The following is a 20,125-nucleotide window of genomic DNA, read 5'->3' as shown; positions in this document are numbered from 1 at the left end:
TTGATCTAAATAAGCTCCTTAAATTTCTGTAAACTGAACAATCTTTTTTAAGCAACTGATCAGGAAACATAAAACTATTGATGTAAAAATAAGTTTAATGGATAAAGTGTATTTACTGTCAACAGTAAAAACTTCATTAGTTTTTGTAGTTTTATTTTCTAAATGATTCTTAAAAGGTTTTAAATTTTAGCTCAGTTAAGCTCAATAAATATTTTTGCTTTTCTGCGGTGTTAATTAGGCTTAATAGTCGGTTATTTTTTATGTTTTAGCCAAAACATAAAAGAGATTTCATTTCAAACATATAAAAGATTTTATCTACAAAATTGTAAGCTTACCACTTTAAAAAAAAACGTTTTAGAGAGTTATTAGGTTAGAACTTTAACAAATATTTTTTACAACTAGTTTATGGACTTCTGAATTTTAAAAATAATTTTTTTATAAAAGAATGACTGAAATACATAAATATTGCAAAGCAGCTCGGTTATTTGTTATAGATTTATACCTTAGGAAACCAAACTATTTAAACTATTTATTTAAAGTTTTCGAATATATAAAAAAGCACAGTTTTGAAATATAAACTAAATAAGCAGATAGTAGCAAAGTGCAAATAATACAATTTGCAAAGCAAAAAATACAGCGATAAATTTAAATTAAAAAATCTTTCAAAATCTATGGTAAAAGTTGTTTAAGAAATTAAAGTTTTAAGAGTTCTAGAATGCTGAAATTTTAAAGTAAACACTACATTTAAACCAAATTTTAATAAACTTAAATAATAAGGAAAGAGTTTTAAAGTTTTAGGATGCTGAATTAAAAATCGATAAATACTGCATTTGAAACAATTTTATCACAATAAATAAAAAAAAAAAAAGTGAAAAACAATAATTGGTAAATAAAACTACGTCACGACGGAATTTCAGCTTTTATTTTGATGATAATCGAATCGTCCAGCAGAAACCCTCCTTTTTCCACTTTAGCGATGTTCTGAAAATCGACGAAGCCGAACCCGCGGTGGTTTCTCCCCTCGCCCGATGATGACGTAACGCAACGCTTGAACGCTTCCAGCTGGTTGCCCTTCGGAATTTTCATCACTTCCGTGACGTCATAAACTGACGTCATCTCCCTTTTCTTGTGTTCGACCTGAAACGTTGATAAATGATATTGACGCGTTCATTATACTTTTTGAACTGTACATAAAAATTTTACTTTGCAAACATATTTTAACTATTTTTTTATGCAAATTTAAAATTAACGAAAAACGGTTGACATAACAGGGGGACTATTTGAGAAACTTAAATTTTATAATATTACTCCATTTAAGCATTTAAAAATACTTTTAGTAAGAAAATAAAACACATTTTAAAGTACAAAGTTTTAGCAAAATTCAAAGGTTTTTGTTAAAGTTTCTCAAAGCAGGCAGTTTTGGCTTTAAGTGGGCTAAAGTTAGAAGGAGGAGAAAAAGTAAAGGGTTTTATGAGTTAGTAAAAGGGTGGTCTTTTTAAAAATACTTACTAAGTTAGCGATTAAAAAAGTTTAGTTCGAAAAACCCTGGTTTACGTTTAAGTAAGTAAACATAAGCTAAATTATTTCCATCGTTAAACACAAACTGTATATAACAAACCTTACTACCATGTTTAAATTGAAAACCTCTAGACTAGTTTTCCAGTTTTATATTAACTAATTTGTCATTCATCTAACTAATCAAATGTGATAAATACAAACATTGTATACTTTTATCATTAAATTCACCCACCTGATTAATCAGAGTGATGCTGATTTTTCCGTGCATGGGCCAACTCAGCAAAAAGTCAAATTGTCCCTCCACAATGTGAATGAACAGGGCCAGATTGATTCCTTCGTGGTGGTCCACACCGTTTAAGTTGGCCCTCACACACAACTTGTACCCGTGACTCGACGTGTAAAAACCAGGACTGTTATATTAAATAATTTTTCTATTATTCTATATAATATATTAACATTTTATATTATTTTTTTATTAATTGTATAAATATTCACACACCATTTGTAATTCAATGTGTAAAAACCAGAAATGTTAAGAATTATATGAAATTGCGAACTACAAGTATTTTGTTTCATAGTATTGTGATATAAAACAATGTTTCACTTTATTAGTGATCTTCAGTAGTAACCAAATTTTTATTCTAATAAAGATATTATTTTCAAAGTTACTAAAACAATTTAGTTTGTTTGTCTGTGGCAGAATGAGTAAAATCCAAGAGTGTTATAAAAAATATAAATTAATTGTCGCTGAATAAACTTGTGTTAAAGTATGGCAAAAGTATTGCAAAACTAAATGTTTTTAAATTTTAAGTGACAAAAAATGTTAAAATTTAAGACACCTGAGAAAAAAAACCTAGGAAAATTTTAATAACCTTATTAGTGAAAGTTTTATAAAAAATATATATGCAGTTCAACGCTTTTAGCGACTTAAACTGCAAATGAGATCAAACTAGGTTTAGTTAAAATTTGTGAACCTGTTTAGCACTGGAGTTTTGCCTTCAATCGCTTCTTGCTTTAACCGTGTGTAATTCTCAATTTTCCAATAAAAAACACCGTCTTTATTACATCTGGTAATTTATTAAATATCAATTACAGTTAAGTATATGCAAAATTTCCAAAACTTGATAACTAAAGGTTATTTATTAAATAGTAGCAAACTATGAATACTATGAAAAGTGAATTAAATCTTGTAGAACTTGAATCGTTAGAAAATGATCAGCAACTTAAAAAAAAAAAAATATTTTAAATTTAAATATGTAAATTAGCTAATAAAAATTAGCTTCTTTATCTGTCATAGTTTTATATATTTTCATATATACTTTTGTTTTTCTAAATGAATAAATTTTTGAACTTATATGTGTAAAAAATTATATTTAATTAAGTTTTACAAAAGATCTTAACCACATACTGGTTGCAGATAGATTTTTTTGGAGTTGACAAGGAATTGTTTCTGTATATTGAATTAAAACCGTTCGAATTAGTTCGTGTTAAGTTTTGCTTTGGACATTTTTCTGTATTTATTGCGGATATTCTTTTTGTCAAAACTTTCATTTGGCAGTTTTGAAATTCCATTTTAATCATCAATTCTCTCACTAAATGTTCCATTCTAGTTTGTATGTATTTTGTTATATGTAAGTTGTACAAAAAAATCACTAATATACCAAGAATTTAACTAGCTTTAAAAAAAATTTTTTAAGTTTTCAGTTTTCAAACTTATTATAAAAATAGATCTAAAAGAAACAAACTTTTTGTTTTAAAAACTAACTAAACTACATATACAAATACTCATTAACTGTTGATTTATAGCGTTATTATTATTTACGTATATATTTCTTTAGTTTGCTACTATAATATGAATTAAAATAAACGTTTTCTTACTTTATGTATTTATTATCAAAAATTTTATCTTCTTTTTTGTTTTCCACGCTTTTTGATGACGTCAGCAGAGGAGAAAGGCTTCCGGTTCGGTGAACTTTCGACCTTTTCTCACGATATGACGACATGCTTACGTCACTGACTTTCCGAGATAAGGGAAGTTTACCTGCATTAGAATAAAAATAACTTTAATAAAAAGACTAAATAACTTTTACGTTCGCACGCTTTTAAATTGTTAGGCAACCTAACTTTTCAGTAAAGTTTCTAGATTTTTTTATTAATAAGTCAATAGTTTCTGTAATTCTGTTTTTAAATCATGGAATTAAAAACAGTACACACGATAATTAGAAATAAAGTTGCTTCTAATAATTTTATCTATACTTTTGTACTTAACTAGTTCTACTTAATTCTAAAATTGTTAATAAAGAAAAGTTGAACTAGCTTCACTTGAAACATTAGTGGTATTTTAAAATATTTTTACTAATTTTAAGCTTTTCTGTACAAAAGCTTAAAATAGATCTAAACAAGTAAAGTTAATTACTTTTATAAGAATTTCTTTAAAGTTATTTTACAATGTTATTTTAAAATATTAATTTTACTTGTTTTGTAATACTTAGATAATCATCTTTAATCATCATATTGTTTACAAGCTATCATTTTTTAATTGTTTCAAGAAAAAAATGTTTCTTAAATAAACTCTATGCATTACTATACCTAGTTGCCTCTTGCCTAATGAATTTGCAATTATTACAAAACTATACTTCCTTCAAAGTAAAAATTTCAAACTATGGAGAAAAAAGTAATGGCTTAAAAACACTTTTAACTTTTTTTAAATTGACCTTTTAGTTGTATATTATTCAAACTAAATGAAAAAAATTATATAAGTATAAGGTGTAAAATTTATAAAGTTATTTTTTTTAGAAAGCTTTATAAAGAGTTATACAAACAGTTTTTGACGATATTTACTTAAACTTTGGTGCTGTAACTAAACTCTGTATGGTGTTAAATGTAAATTAAAAAACTGATTTTTAATATATATTGGAAGTTTTTTATCTTATAAATAAATTATCAACAAGTTATATGGAGCACCAAAAACAACCATAACTATTTTGGTTCATTTCCTAATTAAGCTATAATTGCTTGCAATTAGTAATAATTTACAACAAAGGTTTGAAGTAGGAATTTACACATCAAAGAAAATCGTTTAACATCTGACGGGAGCAAACCAAACGGTCGAAAAAACTCATGCATCGCTAACCATCTCAGTAGTTTTGAAAATATTCGAAGCTTAATCTTTAGCGGCAGTTTTTGTGAAACAAAGAATTTCAATGTTACTAAGAATGCTGTTTTAACGGCTTTAAAATTATAACCATTACACATATGTTAAAGTTATGTTATTATATGTAAAGTCTTATATTGTTTTTAATACATTTGATTTCAAGAAAATTTTATTCAAAAAAGAATTCAAGTCAAACTAAATTAAATACTAAGTATATACAAATTTATGCTAACCAGAAATGCTTTTAGTAATGTTCGAAAATCTTTCGCTGAAGTCGTTTGAGATGATTTCAGGTGAACTGCTATCTTCGTAAGGGTTTACCGGAACTTTTAAGCGAAAATTTTTGTTGTTGTTTTCATGATTCTGTATAAGTAAAAATTTAAAGTTTTATCGTTAAATATTTGAAACACTTACAGAAATTGAATGATTTTACTTGAAGTATTTAATAAAATTATTTTTTATTTTAACTGAAAGTTTGCGAGTTAATACTTATAAATATATTTAAAACTGAAAAAAACAACACTTAGATACATAAAAAGTACTTTTATTATAAAAACTTTACTACTTTTTTATCACTTGGCTCGGGCAACTTTTGTTTTAATTCATCCAACTGATTTTGCAGATCGTTGTTTTTCTTCTCGAGTTTAACAACAAACTTCATCAAGTATTGCAGATGTATTTGTGTTGATTTCTCCATGTGCTGTCCTATAGTTTTTCTTGAATGCTGTAAGAACAAGTGTATAATATAAAAGCTTTTAGTAAGTTTAGTTTTAAACTGTTGCGAAATTAAATACAAAAAAAAGTTGTAATTTTGTTTTTGAAATATGTTGTTATTTAAAGTGTTAATAAAAGCTGTAATTTAAAATAATAATAAAAGTAAACAACATAACATTAGGCTAATAAAAAGTAAATTTTTCATACTTTTTGCAGACAGCCGACTTTATTGAAAATACAATCGATTGGTGAATCACTGCAGTCTGAGTCCAAATGTGCTTTTAACTAAATAATTATTTTGTTATATGATAAATTTTTACAGATTTTTGGACATATATGACAAAGTTTGTTATGGTTATTATGTGAAAATAACATTCAAAACTTTAATAATAAAACTAAGTAATTATTTTTTAACATGATAAATTTTAACAGATTTTTAGATATATACATAAAAGTTTGTCACAAATATTAAATTTAAGTTTACATGTTTTTCTACAATTTAGTAAGGTGGTAAACGCTGTAAGCTAAACTGTTTTTTTATCGTTTCCAAACTATATTCTTCGCAATTAAAATATCATAAAAGATATAAAAAACAAACTTTATATTTTCTCATCTCGTTGTGGCAGTGTTTGCAAGCAACTAGCTCGTTCATAGTAGCCCTACATTCCTCTTCTATGTGTTCCTGTAAAAATTAACTGCTTGAGTAAACTTATTAGAAAAATAAGTACTTAATTTTAATTAATATAAATTTTAGCAGTTTCGATAAATATTCAAAATAAATCAACTTATTACAACCGTGGTATAAAAAAAAAGTTTAAAATAATGGTATTTTCAATACATAATTTTGCTTATAGCTTTATGGAAGTAAAAAGACTAAAAATATTAAGAATTTATGTTGCTAGTAAGTATTAAAAAAAATTAGATATTAATAGTTTTACTTTATGTGTGAACTGACGGTATAAATCACATTAAAAAAAAAAAATATTAATTAAAAAAAACACATAATAAAAGTACTTAAGTTTAATAAAAATGCTTAAAGAAAAAGTTATCGCAAGCAGGCAAAACTAAATACTACGTATAAGCTTCCTCTTTGTATGTAACTATGTTTGTAACAGTAACTTTAACTAATTTTGAAATTAGTAATTTTACGATTTCATGAGTCAACGAATAAGGTACTAAGAGTAAGTTTTTTTGAAAACACTAAACAATTAACTTTTAACTACGTAGAAAATTTTAAAGTTATTCTTATTGAGACCAAAATTATATAAAAAACATTAAAATAATGATATGAGATATTAATTTAGTTTATTTATAAACTAGAGAATGCCGGTACAACTTAAGTTTCTAAGTTTTTTTAACTTCTTAAAACTAAGAAACGGTCTGCGCGATATATCCAAACACTTTTTAGTATTTTTTTTACTTTTAGTACACCTATAGTGAAAAATATTTTTCTAACGCCAATTAGTAGTTCAGTACAAAAAAGTTTTGGTAACAATGTTTAAAGAACAAAAAGTTGCATAAAGTCTATATTAAGTACTAAGTATAACTTTGAATTTCAAATAAAGAAGCATTTACTTTTATTAAATTCAACTTTTTTTTTGAAACCAGCAATTTTGCGATTACGAATTTTACACTTTTCCGGCTAAAATGTGCCATTAAGGTTCTGTTTGTTTTTTATTTGGTCTATAACGTTTTTGTCATGCTATTACGTAATAATGCAGAAATAACATGCCAACAGTTTCAGAATACGGTCATTCAAAGTTAAAGAAAATCTGGTTAAGTCTTCTAATTTGCAATTATCATACTTTTATTATTCGCTTTATGCTTTTTAAGGCCGGGAGAAATTAGATTTGTTTCTGATATTTTAACTTGAAGCGCTTATATGTGGCCGTAATTTGCAATTTGTAGATTTTTGTCGTACACATTATATCATGCTGTGTTGGGATACAGTATTGGGTTTGTGTAAGATAATATGGATTGTGCAGGTGTAATTAGATGATAAATAATAAAGTATTTTGTAATAAACTTTTCATCAGTGTGTCGAATGGCAGTTGGTAACAAGTTTAATGATTAGAAATATAAAACAATTTAGTTTTATAAATTAATGAAAAAATTAGTATAAAAGAAAAAAAGTGTTTTATTATCACGTTGTTATTTTACTTTAACTGCAATGAAAAAATAAATGTCTAACCAAGAAATAAAATTTTTATGTTCTAACATTCCATTGAAAAATAATTTGGCTAGAGCTCAATGATACATCTCTATAAAGTAAGTATTATTACATATAATTTTTTGCAAAAAACTTAGAAAAGGAACAGAACATATACTTCATAAAAATATTAAAACTGTTTTTAATCATTAGCTGTAGGTTTGAAAGGATGAAAACAATTTTATTGTTTTTATGAAACGTATGTTCTGTTTTTTTTTAAATCAAATTTTCTTAATTTTTAACTTCTTAATTAGTTCTTGAATAAATTATTTAAAAGCCCTTCAAGTGGACTCAGTGGAAAGTGATTAAGTTCTTATAGTTACAGCATAATATATATATATTGTACGTTTGTAAAGAAAGTATGTTTTATACGGAAATTTAAAAACAATCTTATTTCAATATTATTGTTTACCTAAGTTTTCTTTCTCTACTTCAAAAACCTAAATTTATTTAAAATTTTAGTTTATACTTATATAACATTTACTATTTCGTCTTATAAAAAAAAAAATTAAATCAATACGCTTATAAACTTTCAAGTTTTATCTATCACTTGAATTTGTCTACCAAAAATAATTTAAAATTAATTTTCTATATTTTTATTAAATTACTTAATACTACAACTATCACTGGTCATAAATCGAAATATTTGCACGAGTGCTTGTACAATAAAATCATCGTTATCGATGAAAATTTAACTTTTTGTAAACTAACCTTGTATTTATTCCACACGTACTGCTGACTGCACTTGTCGCAGTTGACTTTTCTCCTCGCGCAGTCCTCCTCGTAATGACAATTCTCCTCCGCCAACGACAGTTTAACTCCGCAACCCAGTTTGCATTCGACTTTCTTCTTCAAGCAGATTTCCATGTGTTCCTTTAGTTTTAATTTACTAATTAGATGCTTCTTGTTTTTAAGTATATCAAAAATGACTTTAGTTCGAACAATGAACAATTTTTATGACAGAATTAAAACTTTTCATTTAAACACTAAAAGATGGTTGTTGTTTTATGACGTTAAATTTGAACTTAAATTCACAAAATGTTTATAATAAACCGATTTCACAATAAAGTAAAAAGTTCTACAGCTATCAAGTCATTTTGTTTTTTTATTTTTAAAAAGTTAATTATGTTCAAATTGCTTTCTATTCTTTAACGAAAACTATTAGTAAAAAATAAACATGTAAATATAAAAGTAAACAATAAAATACACAACTACGTAAGCATCAAACTACTATTACTTTAAGACTATCAAAGCACAGCATTACCCGTATTATAACTTCGAATTCTATATTGCATAGTATAATGCAGGTACACTATTTTTACTGCCGAAAACATAAAAAATAGTTTAAATACGACTTTTTATTCTGAACGTTACGTTTTTTTTCAAACACAAACACTTTTACTGTTTATGATTTTTAAAACAAACATCACATACGTACGTATTACCTACACCAGACAAAACGCACTTTTGTTTTGGCCGAGTGCAAAATTAAAACATACATTGGCTTGTTGAGCAAAGGGGATTGTTAAAATCGATTTTTCTCGCCTGTCAAAACGTTTCCCAACCTTTCAAACCGATTGTAAAGTTTTAAAAATATTTTGTAATATGAAACAAGGCTACTGAACACTTTTGTACAAAAATATAAAAGGATTACAGCTTTCTTTAATACATTAAAAATTAAATCCATTAAATAAATTTGTACAAATGAACAGCCGTCTTAAGTACATTGTTTTTAAACAAATAATAAAGTTTTTTTTGAGCGCTTTTTTTTCACAGTTTATACTATGTTTATTTTTCAAAGTACAATAACAACGATTATTTTGTTTTTCCATTTAAAAGTTTTCAATCGCAAATGTGTTTATATATTGTTTTTTATGTTTAGCTTTTAGAAAATAAAATTAATTAAACTATGTAGTTAAATAACATTAGTATAACTGTATTTTGATTTGAAAGTCGTCACAATACCTAAAAGTTATAAAAAAACGTTATTCTTCCTATCAATTTATGTTTAAACCTTTACTTCTAGTAATATGCTATATGCATCGATATTTTTTTAGCTATTTCACTAAAATGATTTCTTACAAAAGATATGTAGTTTTTTAAAGAATGTTATTATTTTATAACTTATATATATAGTTTTTCGACAAACCAAAATTAAACATAAATAATTTCACTACAAACGAACCAGCATATATTTGAGCTCCATTATTACGTCACACTTGCTGTGAGGGCACATCACTTTCAAGTTCATTATTTCCCGCTCTGTGGATCGGTCCTGGAATATCTGACTTTCATCCAAACTCTCGTTGTCGATCGGACATTTTGGTCGTTTCCTGTTGTCAAATTTAATAAGTAAAAACAAGTATTGGTTGCAAAAACAGAAAAAAAACATCAATTTTATTTAGGCATAGTATTCCTATTTGTATTTGTAACTTTTTAGTATGTTATGTTAATATAAAATAAGCAAAAACAAAATTTTACTTTTTACTTTGCTGGGCCAGCCATCTGCACCTACAGTTATTATGTTTTACTACCCTTAATAGTTTTTTAAATAGAAAATTTTAATTACATGAACATCTGTTAATTTTATTACAACATAAAAGCATTTCAAAGTTAAAACATATTAGTTAAACATGTTACAATGAGAATAGCACATACATGTGTAACTTTTAATAAATAACTTTCTTTAACATTTATTACAGATTTAAACTTATGCTTACAACCTTATAATTTTTGTACAAAGTAAACTTCAACAAGTATTTCTTTGAACATGTACAAAAAAAGAGTTTAAGATTTCTTGAAAAATTAAATAAACATATTTTTTTTAAAGCACGAAACCTTTTTACTTAAACTAAAATACAACTTTTAATTATAATGAAAACAACCACCTTAAAGATAAAAGTTTAGTTTTTACTCTATAGGGAAAGTAATTATGTTTTACTCACTTAAATGTTTTTTAAATTGCAAAATTAAATTACTTATATATTCATTACCACATAAAAGCTTTTTGAAGTTAAAATAGAACGGTTAAACAAGTGTATAGCAGTGTAACTTTAAAGGAAAGTTTAAACTAGCAATGCATCTACAGTTACTAAAATTTACTCACGTTTCATTTTTCTCAAATTGAAATTGGTTACATTGTTTCTAGACCCAAATGTCGTAAACATTTACGTTTTTATTGAAAACAGCAGTTGCTAATCGCTTTAAAATTCAGAAGCGTTAAAGGTTAAAGATAAAAAGATTACGATAAAAGACTTAAATTAGACGGATACTATTAGTCTCTGAACAGTTATGATGAGATGATTAAAGCTACTGATCTTTTACTCTTTTAGCGTTTTAGAAGGAATTTAAAAGCTTTAAAAAACCATTAAAATTTGAAGGTTTAGCAAGTTGAAACGATTTGTTCAATACTTGGAAATTTGGACACTGTTTAAAAAAGATAATTTTGCTTGAAATTACGTATTTCTTATACAAAAATACTAAAAATATCACCAAAAACATGTTTTTTACATTATACTGAATTGATGGTTTTCTGTATATTGCCTTAGAATAATAACTTAGAAAGGTAAAATAGTTTTATAACTTTTAAAGTTTATACTTTAGCTATTAACTATAACTACCTACTAAGTTATATATTATAGTGATGGACAGCATGCTTAAACTTAGGAGAAATTACAAACATTCGTCAAATTTTTTATGTTATCAAAACAAACAAGTTCCGGACATTTCTAAAATTCATAACCAAATAAATCTTTAACTATTTTGATAATAAACAGATAGAACTTTAGAAATTAATTCTTTTTATCTAAAACATTACTTGCTATACTATAACAACACTATCATTACTTACAAAATTATATTTGTAATTACAAAATAACCATTTACAGTTTTTGTTATATCACTTTTTCGCAAACAAAATGTGTTTAAAATGTATTATTTTGGACTAATTAAACTAATTATTTTGACTATGACAAGTTTTTCACTTTGAATCAGAATTAAAAATTTAATATAAATAAAGTTTGTATTAAGTATAAATGTTTTGTGAATTGTACATTAATGGTGTTATAAACTTATTTTTCCAAATCTTAAAAATTTTTAATAAGCAAAAAAAAATTTAACCTCCTTTTTTGATTAAGATAAACTTATATACCTATTTTATGCAATTATATTTAAAGGTCTTTTAACTACAATTGAAAGCTAACCTAAATAACTAAAAACACACTGATAACAAAACCGGTGTAAATATACAACTTGAATGGGCTAAAAAACAAGAACTTTAAGAGGTTTTTAATTTTTACTTTATAAAATTGTATAAAACATCGAATATAAACATTAAGTTTAAAGTAGCTTTTAGTTACAACTGGAAGCTCACCTGATAGAAGTTATGATGCACTGGTAGCAGAATCTGTGTCCACATAGGGTTTGTATGGGCTGTCTCATCAATTGCAGGCATATGGGACATGTGAACCTGCTCTCGAATCCTGAAGGTAAATCGAAATCGAATCCTGTAAAAATTGATGGTGTTAATGAAACATTTTAAAAATAGTGTAGACATAAAAATAAGTATCTTAAACATTTAGTAATGAAAAAAAGTTTAAATCTTAATGAGTACAAAAAATATAATAACATTTTATGATTACTTAAGGTTTACACTGCTTATTATACAAATACTTACAATTTAATACCTAGAAAATATAAAACGTTTTGTGTTTAAACTAGTATCGAATATTTATAATCTAAACCTAAGGTCTTTTAAAGCTTGAAAAAAAAACTAAAAACAAGCTAAATATATATACAGAAACAAACGTTATAATTAACAAACATTAGAATTATCAAAATTATTAACAAACAAACTAAAAGTTTCTATAAACCTTTATAGAAACTAAACGTCAACAAAACTAAACCAGCGTAAATAAAATTAAAACATTAAAATTAATCATTCCGTTAATACATAATAAAACAAACCAGCTAAATTATTACTTTCAACACTCGCGTTTCGTCTGTAGCTTGCATTTGAGGAAGTACAATTCATATTTGCCAACAAATAAAATATCTACTGCTTACCTAAAATAAAATACTTTAAAATTACACAACAATCATCATAAAACAGCTATTCATTAAAATCCATAATAAAATAAAAAAATCGCAAAATTTGCGGATAATACCGCTTTTATGGCAACTTATAAGTTACACAATCGAAAAGTTTTGAAACAAAAAAAAAATGCTAAAAGAAGTTTTTGTCGTTTTTGTTCTGCGTTCGGTGAAACCAGTATTCGCTTTCACCAATCACTTCGCCGACATCAATTACCTGTTTGTAGATCAATTGTGTGAAATGTTTTACTTTTTTTTTTATTCTCTTTTTTTTGAAATAAAAATCGTGCTACTGTTCTGTTTTAAATGACATCAAGTTAGTTTGTTTACGCCTTCAATAACAAAACCATAAGTCTATGTTATGTATTGATGAAATATTTTGGCTAAAAGTAAAAGTATTAAAAAAAGCTTCAACACGATTTGAGGTTTAGGTCTAACCTAAACTTGTTTTTTCCGCTGTTTAAGTAAAAACAATCTTATTTTACCATACACAACTTAATATGACTTGTATTATTGCACTAAATTAAATCAAGAAATAAAATCATAAAATTTAAATAAAAACAACTCAACTAAAAATTTTTGAATAAGAATGTTTAGCTTTAGACTGCAATAAATGAGAGAATTAATAGTAAAAAGCCAAATAATTAGCAAAACGTATTTGACAAACTTCCAACTTTTAAAGCTTAAAAATTTTGATTAGCAAAATTATTTTTGTTTTGTTTTTACTTCTGTCTTTCATGATTAATGCTTCACTTTTTGATTAACGGGAAGTTGACAGTTTTAAGTGTGAGGTAATTAAATTAAAAATTAGAGAATATTGTTTTGGTCATATGTTATAAATTATTTACACAACTTGAAATATAATCCTGATAAATCATATACTTGAATACTTAATTATATTTTTGATCGTTTTTGTTTAAAAAATTTTTGATTTTTAGATTAAATAATCTTTTTAGTTTTCGAAACAAAATTTATTGTAGCATGTAAGTTCTTTTTGAAATAATATTTCAATCCTTCTTTAATGCACACAGACAAGAAAAACATATGCAGTTATAAACTTTAAAATGTTTAGTAATTTAATAAAATTTTGAACAAAAATTCAGAGACGAGTCTAAACATGTATATTTATACATACATATATAATACATTTTTATTACTTAAATATAAATTAAGATAGATACCTGTCTATAAACTGTCCTAGTTTATAATTTTTATTGTTTTAAATACTAGTAAGCTTTTTTTTGGTATAATTTTGCCGGAAAAATCAAAATCTATCAACTATCTTTTAGTTTGTTAATATAAGAAATTATAGTAGCTTACAGCTTTTGCGATAACAAGTTGAAGGATATGTTTAAAATATTATTCAAAAGGGATCGTGAGTAATACTACGTTTTGCTTTTCTTATATCTGAGGTTCTTTAAGTAGAAACACAAGAATAGTATTATCTATTTTTTTTATTAAGTAATATGTACAACATAATGAGTTACACACATGAAAAGAAAACTTAAGTTGTATTCAGTTCTTGAAAGTTAAGTACGGTGACTGTAGGACTTAAACCATATAATTATGGTTATAATCTTATAATTTTTTACAAAACTCAAGTTGAAAAGTCATTGTAGTTTGTTTTTAAATTTTAAGATAGTTTCTGAAACATTATTAAGTAAGTAGAGAGTATACAAAAATTATTTTTTTTATTCAGATTTGTAAGCTCTCAAGACATACTATTTATATAATATTTCAAATTAGTATGTTTTTTTTAATTAAATTAAAAGTTATAAAACAGTACAAAATTAATAAAAGTACAAAATCCTGAACAGTCTTAATCAGAGATTATGAGAAAAACCGATTTAAGCAACAGCATTTCTAAGTTTTTACAAACATAGTAATCTACTTTTTTAATGAAATAAATGTGTTCTTCTTTTACTTAGTTTATAAATATTTAAGAGAATTGAAATTTAAAGTGTTACATAATAAATAGATGTATTGGTAGTTATCATTTTAACTATTTTTAGGGGCTCCTAAAATCTAGAATAACTTAACAAAACCAATTAAGCAAATTTCTTCTTAAGCCTAAGAAAAAAGGCGTTTTACCCAAAGATTAGAATTTAACTTTTATTTTACTTTGAATCCCAAACAAAGATATCCTTTATAAACCAACTTCTAAAAACTTAACCCTAACTAAAAAGTTATAATAAAAGTGTAGTATTCTTACTAACTTACATTAGAATTTAAACTCTGATTTCCCTTTGTCTCTTGAACAAAAGGAAATTGCCGTTATAATCCAACTTGTATTTCTTAAACCAATTCACAAACCATATGTTGAGTTTAAATTTTTTAGTGTAAAACAATTGCTTTCCGTATGTCGATATTTTTAATAAAAATATTTTAAATAATTAATATTAGACTTTTGTTTTTAAAATTTTCTCATATGTCTAGTAAATACTTTTAGAATTAGAATACTGCTCTGTTTTTTTATAGTTGATATAACTTTAAGGTAACTTTGATTTTGTATGTTGATACATAGTCTCAAATTTCAGATAGACTGATACCAACTTAACATTAGAAAGGGGGAAATATAACTGGTATATTAATAAGTTAAAAAGTTAAACTCTTACCTGCTTGTTTAATTAACAATAAAAGCTTTTTATGACTTAATTTAAACTATTATAATCATGAGAAAATAAAGCTTATACTTAGTTTACATCTTGTTGATACTAGACAATACATTTACTTTCATTTTTTGTTTTTCAGTTGACAACCTGAGAAAAAGTAGTTTTCAATAGACCTTTTTACAGAGTTTTCAATAGACGTTCTTAATTTTTAGATAGACCAAACCTTTACACTTTAAACTTATTTAACATAAAATTTAAATTTTTGAGGTAACAAACACAAAAATAAAATTAACTTGTAAAATAAATAAACTGCTTATTCAAAAATTTTATTCGGTTGTTTACATTTAAATCAAAAATATAAAGACAAAATAAGTAAAAAATTATTACAATTGTTATTTTAACATTGTCAAGCGCTTTTATTAACATTAGAGTCGAAGCAATAACTTACTCTTGAACAACAGTTCAATTATTAGTAATTTGGGTTATTTGTTTTATTGTGTTTGTATAAAAAGTTTATTTAGTTGAATCTATTTCATTTCTTAACATTTTATAAATATGATTTGTAACACGGTAGTTTTTCGGTAATCAAAAATTTCTGTACAAAACATTAAAAAATTTAAGCTAAGATTTTAAATACGATGTTTTTTATCAAATTAAAAAAATATGTTTTTTTAATGATTTTATTAAAACCTTTACAATAAGAAGAAATAGATAAAAAGATTGTTCTAAATTGATTAGAAGCTACAGTTTTGTTTTACGAAAGAAGTTAGTTAATTTGCACTTTCAAAAACAAAACCATAACATTTTAAGCTGCTTTGACCAGAATTTTTTGGTTAGAAATAAAAATGTCAAGAAAAAAGTCTAATACTATTTGAGGTTATAGGTTTCAGTAAGCTTTTGTTGTTAAACTGCTTAATTAAAAACACCTAACTTTAAAACAAAAGTTTTTTTTTAAATTTAATAGTTACGTATTAAAATTACAACTCGACTACTTCAAAAATGCTAAGACTGCAAAAACGTGATAAAAACTAGTATATGTTGTTCAAAATAATCTGCAATCAAGTTGCAGTATGCTTCTAAAGATGCTTAAATGTGATAATTAGAAAATAAGTATTTGTTGTTTAATTTAAAGATATGTCTGTTAAGATTAGAACTTTACTGTAGGCGATACACGGAAGTTGTTAATATGACATTTGAGGTTTTTATACTGAAAAGTAGAATAAATTGGTTTTATGTTTATATAATAAAATACTTGTGTTTTCTTAATACATAGCTTAAAATAGGGGTGGGCGACTTCTCTAGTCAGCTGGCCAGATTCACAAAAAAAAGGTCTTTCGCGGGCCGCACTCCTTAAAAAAAGTCTTCACGAGGTGCGTAATTTTGAAAATTTTGAATACAAATATTATTTTGAACCATTGAAAATGAGTATTTTAGTTTGTTAGGCTATACTAAAAAACAAATTAATAATCAAACTGTAAGCAATTGGTTAAAATTAGTTCTATAGAACTCATAAGCATTTAATTTATCTTATGTGTATATTATAAGCTAACAAATAGTAGAAATTACTTTATTATAAGCTCTGTAATTAAGTTATGGTTCAGTTAAACTAAGTACACAATTAATTAAATAACAAAATAAAAAAACATTTTTTAGTAGGAGTAGATTTTTTTATGTGCACTTTGATTTTATGTGCATTTTATGTGATTTTTAATGTTAAGCTTTTTTCAAACTAAAATGTATTGGTTTTATTTAAAAAAGCTCACTTTTAAGATTTTCGAAGCGTTAAGTAGTATAAGTTAATTTTAAAGATAACAAGAATTCAAATTTTCTAAACTTATTCCGCTTATTTAGATCTCATCATCGGTTTCTTGCGACTATGCCTGCCTGATTAGTCCTACTAAGAACAAAACCAGTCGTGGGTTGTCTCTGAAGCTCATGGTCGTGTGGTGAAGTTAATTATTTGTTATTTATATAATAGTTTCTAAAAAAAAATACGTCTTTTTACTTTAAACTTTTTCAACTGTTTGGTAATTCTTTATTTTTTGGCTCTTGCATAATTAAACAAACTGCGGCTTCAAAAACAAAAACCTTAAGCCTGCAATGTACTTTACAGCTAAAAACAAACTTTTTCTAAAATACCAATAAACAAGTTTTTTGTTAAAACTTTCAGCCTGGCTCTATGTTTAATAATTATAATTGCTTTTTTACTGTTTATTTTATCATATTTTCGGTTGGAAATGGTATTTAGATGTTGATTTATTTAACTACTTTTTGTAGCTGCGGCCTGCAAGCAATTTTTTCTTAAAAATTGGTTTATTATTTGTAAAATACTGGGTTATAGCAAGGGTCAGGAAATTACGGCCCGCGATGTACTTATTAGTTTAAAAAATTCCTTTTACCTAACACAAAAAAAAATAATGAACATTTATAATTAGGCACTTAATTAATAATTATCAATTACTAGTGCTTTTTTATTGATTAATATATCACTTTTCTGTTTCACAGTAGTTTGTTTTATTGATTACAGGTTTCATTTCAAACTAATTCACCCTGCAAAAACATCTTTATACATTTTTTGATGTTTTTTTTAATTCTAGAAAAACTAGCCCGCGACTCATCTGCTAACCCCTAGCCATATTAATGTACTTAACTTAGGTGTAAGCGAAATAATGCAAAAAATAATACATTAAATTCAGAAAACGTTCAGTTTTTTGAACAAACGGATTATGACGTTTCAAATTTCACCTTAAGACTCTTTTCGATTTTTGACAAAATTATATTACTTTATAAAGTTTGATCTCATCAACTTCGAAAAATGGATCAAAAGTTTATTGCGCTTTTGCTCGTAGCTAGCTTCACTGCTGGTTACTTGATTCACGGTTGCTTACTGAAAAGTAACAATTACACTGAAATAGTTGCAAAAGACGATTTAAGTTATTCAGAATCGTTCAGAAGTTACTTGGAAACCCAAATCCAAGAATACGAAGAACAAAAGAAAGATAAATATTTCCTGGAATACACGTTGACTGACTTTATTAGCGTCTTTGGTACGAGTGTGCCAGAAGAAAAAGAGCTCCCGCTATCTGAACTGATTTACAAGGTTCTTCAAATTAAAGTGGAAATGATAACTAAAAGAGAAAATGTGTCACTTACAGAAGCTGTTATAGGACTCGTTTGTTTTTATGTAGTTTCCGAAATGTAAGTGTTTAGTTAAATAAGTTGTTTATTATAAATAACTATTTATTTATAAAATATACTTGAAGTTGTTTATTCAGTAAAATAATTTTGATTTCGCTAAAACTTTAAAATTCAAGTAAAAGGTTTTTTTTTTAATTTCAGACTAGAATATTTACTGACTAAAACAACCAAAAGGGTTGTTCTACTTGTCAAGATATACTGCTCGAAAGTGAAAAAAATTGTAGTTAAAGTGTACAAAATGTACCTTTTGAAAGTGTTGGAAAGAGTAGTGTGCAATAAATGCTTTGCGAAAATGAAAGAAAGCATTTTCCAATTCTGCAAAAAACACATTACGAAGAAGCTTCTTTTTAATATATTGAAGAACGCTTGCTTTTACGTACTGTGCATAATTATTTTTGCTGCAGTCATTGTTGTTAAAAGCATCTGTTTTATCTACAATTCGCTGCCTGAAGTTTTCATAGACGAAAAGGTCAGTAATAATTAAACTTTTTTTAAATATTATCAGTTCTATTGCGTATCAATTTCAAATACTAATAAGCAATATTGGTTAAAATATTATGTATTTTTTTTTACTTTTGAGTTAAATAAAAAATAACTAAATTTACATTTACGTCTTTGCAGGCTAATTCAACTGCTCAGATTGACACAAGAAACCAAAGTAGTTCCACTGGTAAGTAGTTTTTGACTTAAAATTTATTATTATTATATCCATAAAAAAATACTTATGCTAAAGTAAAATTATTAATTAAGAAAAAAAGTCTTAATAAGATAAATAAACAATAAACAGGCTCTGGAAGTGGCAGTTCAGACCGTTCTCAAGTATCAGCTGAAGACAGAACTGAAGCTTGAATCGAAAAAATTTGAATAAGTGGAAAATAAAATTATTTCAAAAATTATCTATATACTAATAAAAAACACAGAAAATAATAACTGTTTTGTTTTTAATATAAAACATTAAAATTTCAAGTACATATGCTATAGCAAGACTGTACTTTGCAATTGTAAAAATCTACAATAACAAAAATTAAAACTTTAAAACTTTGAAAAACTGCCTAAAAAAGCGTTTTTGGAGAAAACAAAAAAACTAATATAAAAAATTTCAGTTTAAAAAAAAGTATATGAAAAAAAAAAAAAAAGAGTTTTATTAATTTTTTGTTTTAAATCAAAAGTTTTTTAGTTTTTTATTTTTCTGTTTAGAACTTTAAAGTTAACTTTCGTGCGGTACATCTTTTATTGATTTAACTTAGTTTTGAATAAAGAAGTTTTTAATAAGTTTTAGTGTGAATTTATTTTTTAGTGTTTTATGTTTTGGTATAAAAAACTAGTTTTAATTTAACTTTATTCGAAGTTTTTTCATTAAATTTTTTATAGCACTAATTAATCACTGTATACCAAAATTAATAATATAAATTATTTTATAAAATTCTTTTTGTGCCAACTTGGCTTACTATAGACTTTTGATAAGTTAAAAAGTACATGCTAAGGGTTATTAATGAAAGTATAACTAATTAATTGGAATTATTCTAACACCTCAAAAATGTGCCAAAGTTCTAATATTCACAATCGATTTTACCTTTACTTTGCTATTATAACATAAGCATATAATAAAATGTTATTTTTTAGACTAAA

General features: G+C 25.3%; 1 protein-coding gene across 1 annotated transcript; it reads right to left on the bottom strand.

The window, feature by feature from the left end:
- Window positions 1-645: 645 nt before the first annotated feature.
- Window positions 646-12,661, bottom strand: LOC145835897 (TNF receptor-associated factor 6-B-like). The gene is made up of 13 exons (XM_082943651.1): window positions 12,561-12,661; window positions 11,968-12,100; window positions 9,781-9,928; window positions 8,307-8,468; window positions 5,985-6,068; window positions 5,594-5,671; window positions 5,238-5,396; window positions 4,906-5,035; window positions 3,397-3,559; window positions 2,927-3,124; window positions 2,493-2,585; window positions 1,751-1,928; window positions 646-1,137 (listed from the first exon to the last, which is right to left on the bottom strand). The coding sequence occupies exons 1-13, from the start codon at window positions 12,625-12,627 to the stop codon at window positions 901-903; spliced, it is 1,830 nt and encodes a 609-aa protein (XP_082799777.1). The 5' UTR covers window positions 12,628-12,661; the 3' UTR covers window positions 646-900.
- Window positions 12,662-20,125: the final 7,464 nt, after the last annotated feature.

Source organism: Thalia democratica, chromosome 5, assembly GCF_965202585.1.
Source record: "Thalia democratica chromosome 5, ktThaDemo2.hap1.1, whole genome shotgun sequence".
NCBI classification, from domain to species: domain Eukaryota; kingdom Metazoa; phylum Chordata; class Thaliacea; order Salpida; family Salpidae; genus Thalia; species Thalia democratica.
The sequence above is the reverse complement of the archived record's forward strand: the minus strand, read 5'-3'. Positions and strand labels throughout refer to the sequence as shown.

Bases quoted from the DNA above. Each gene is read 5' to 3' on its own strand.
- LOC145835897 (XM_082943651.1), bottom strand. From the start codon at position 12,627: ATGAATTGTACTTCCTCAAATGCAAGCTACAGACGAAACGCGAGTGTT. The intron at 8,469-9,780 runs GTTCGTTTGTAG...TTAAAACTAAAG, and splicing joins TGGAGCTCAAATATATGCTG to GAACACATGGAAATCTGCTT. The intron at 3,560-4,905 runs GTTAGCATAAAT...ATTCTAATGCAG, and splicing joins CATTACTAAAAGCATTTCTG to GTAAACTTCCCTTATCTCGG.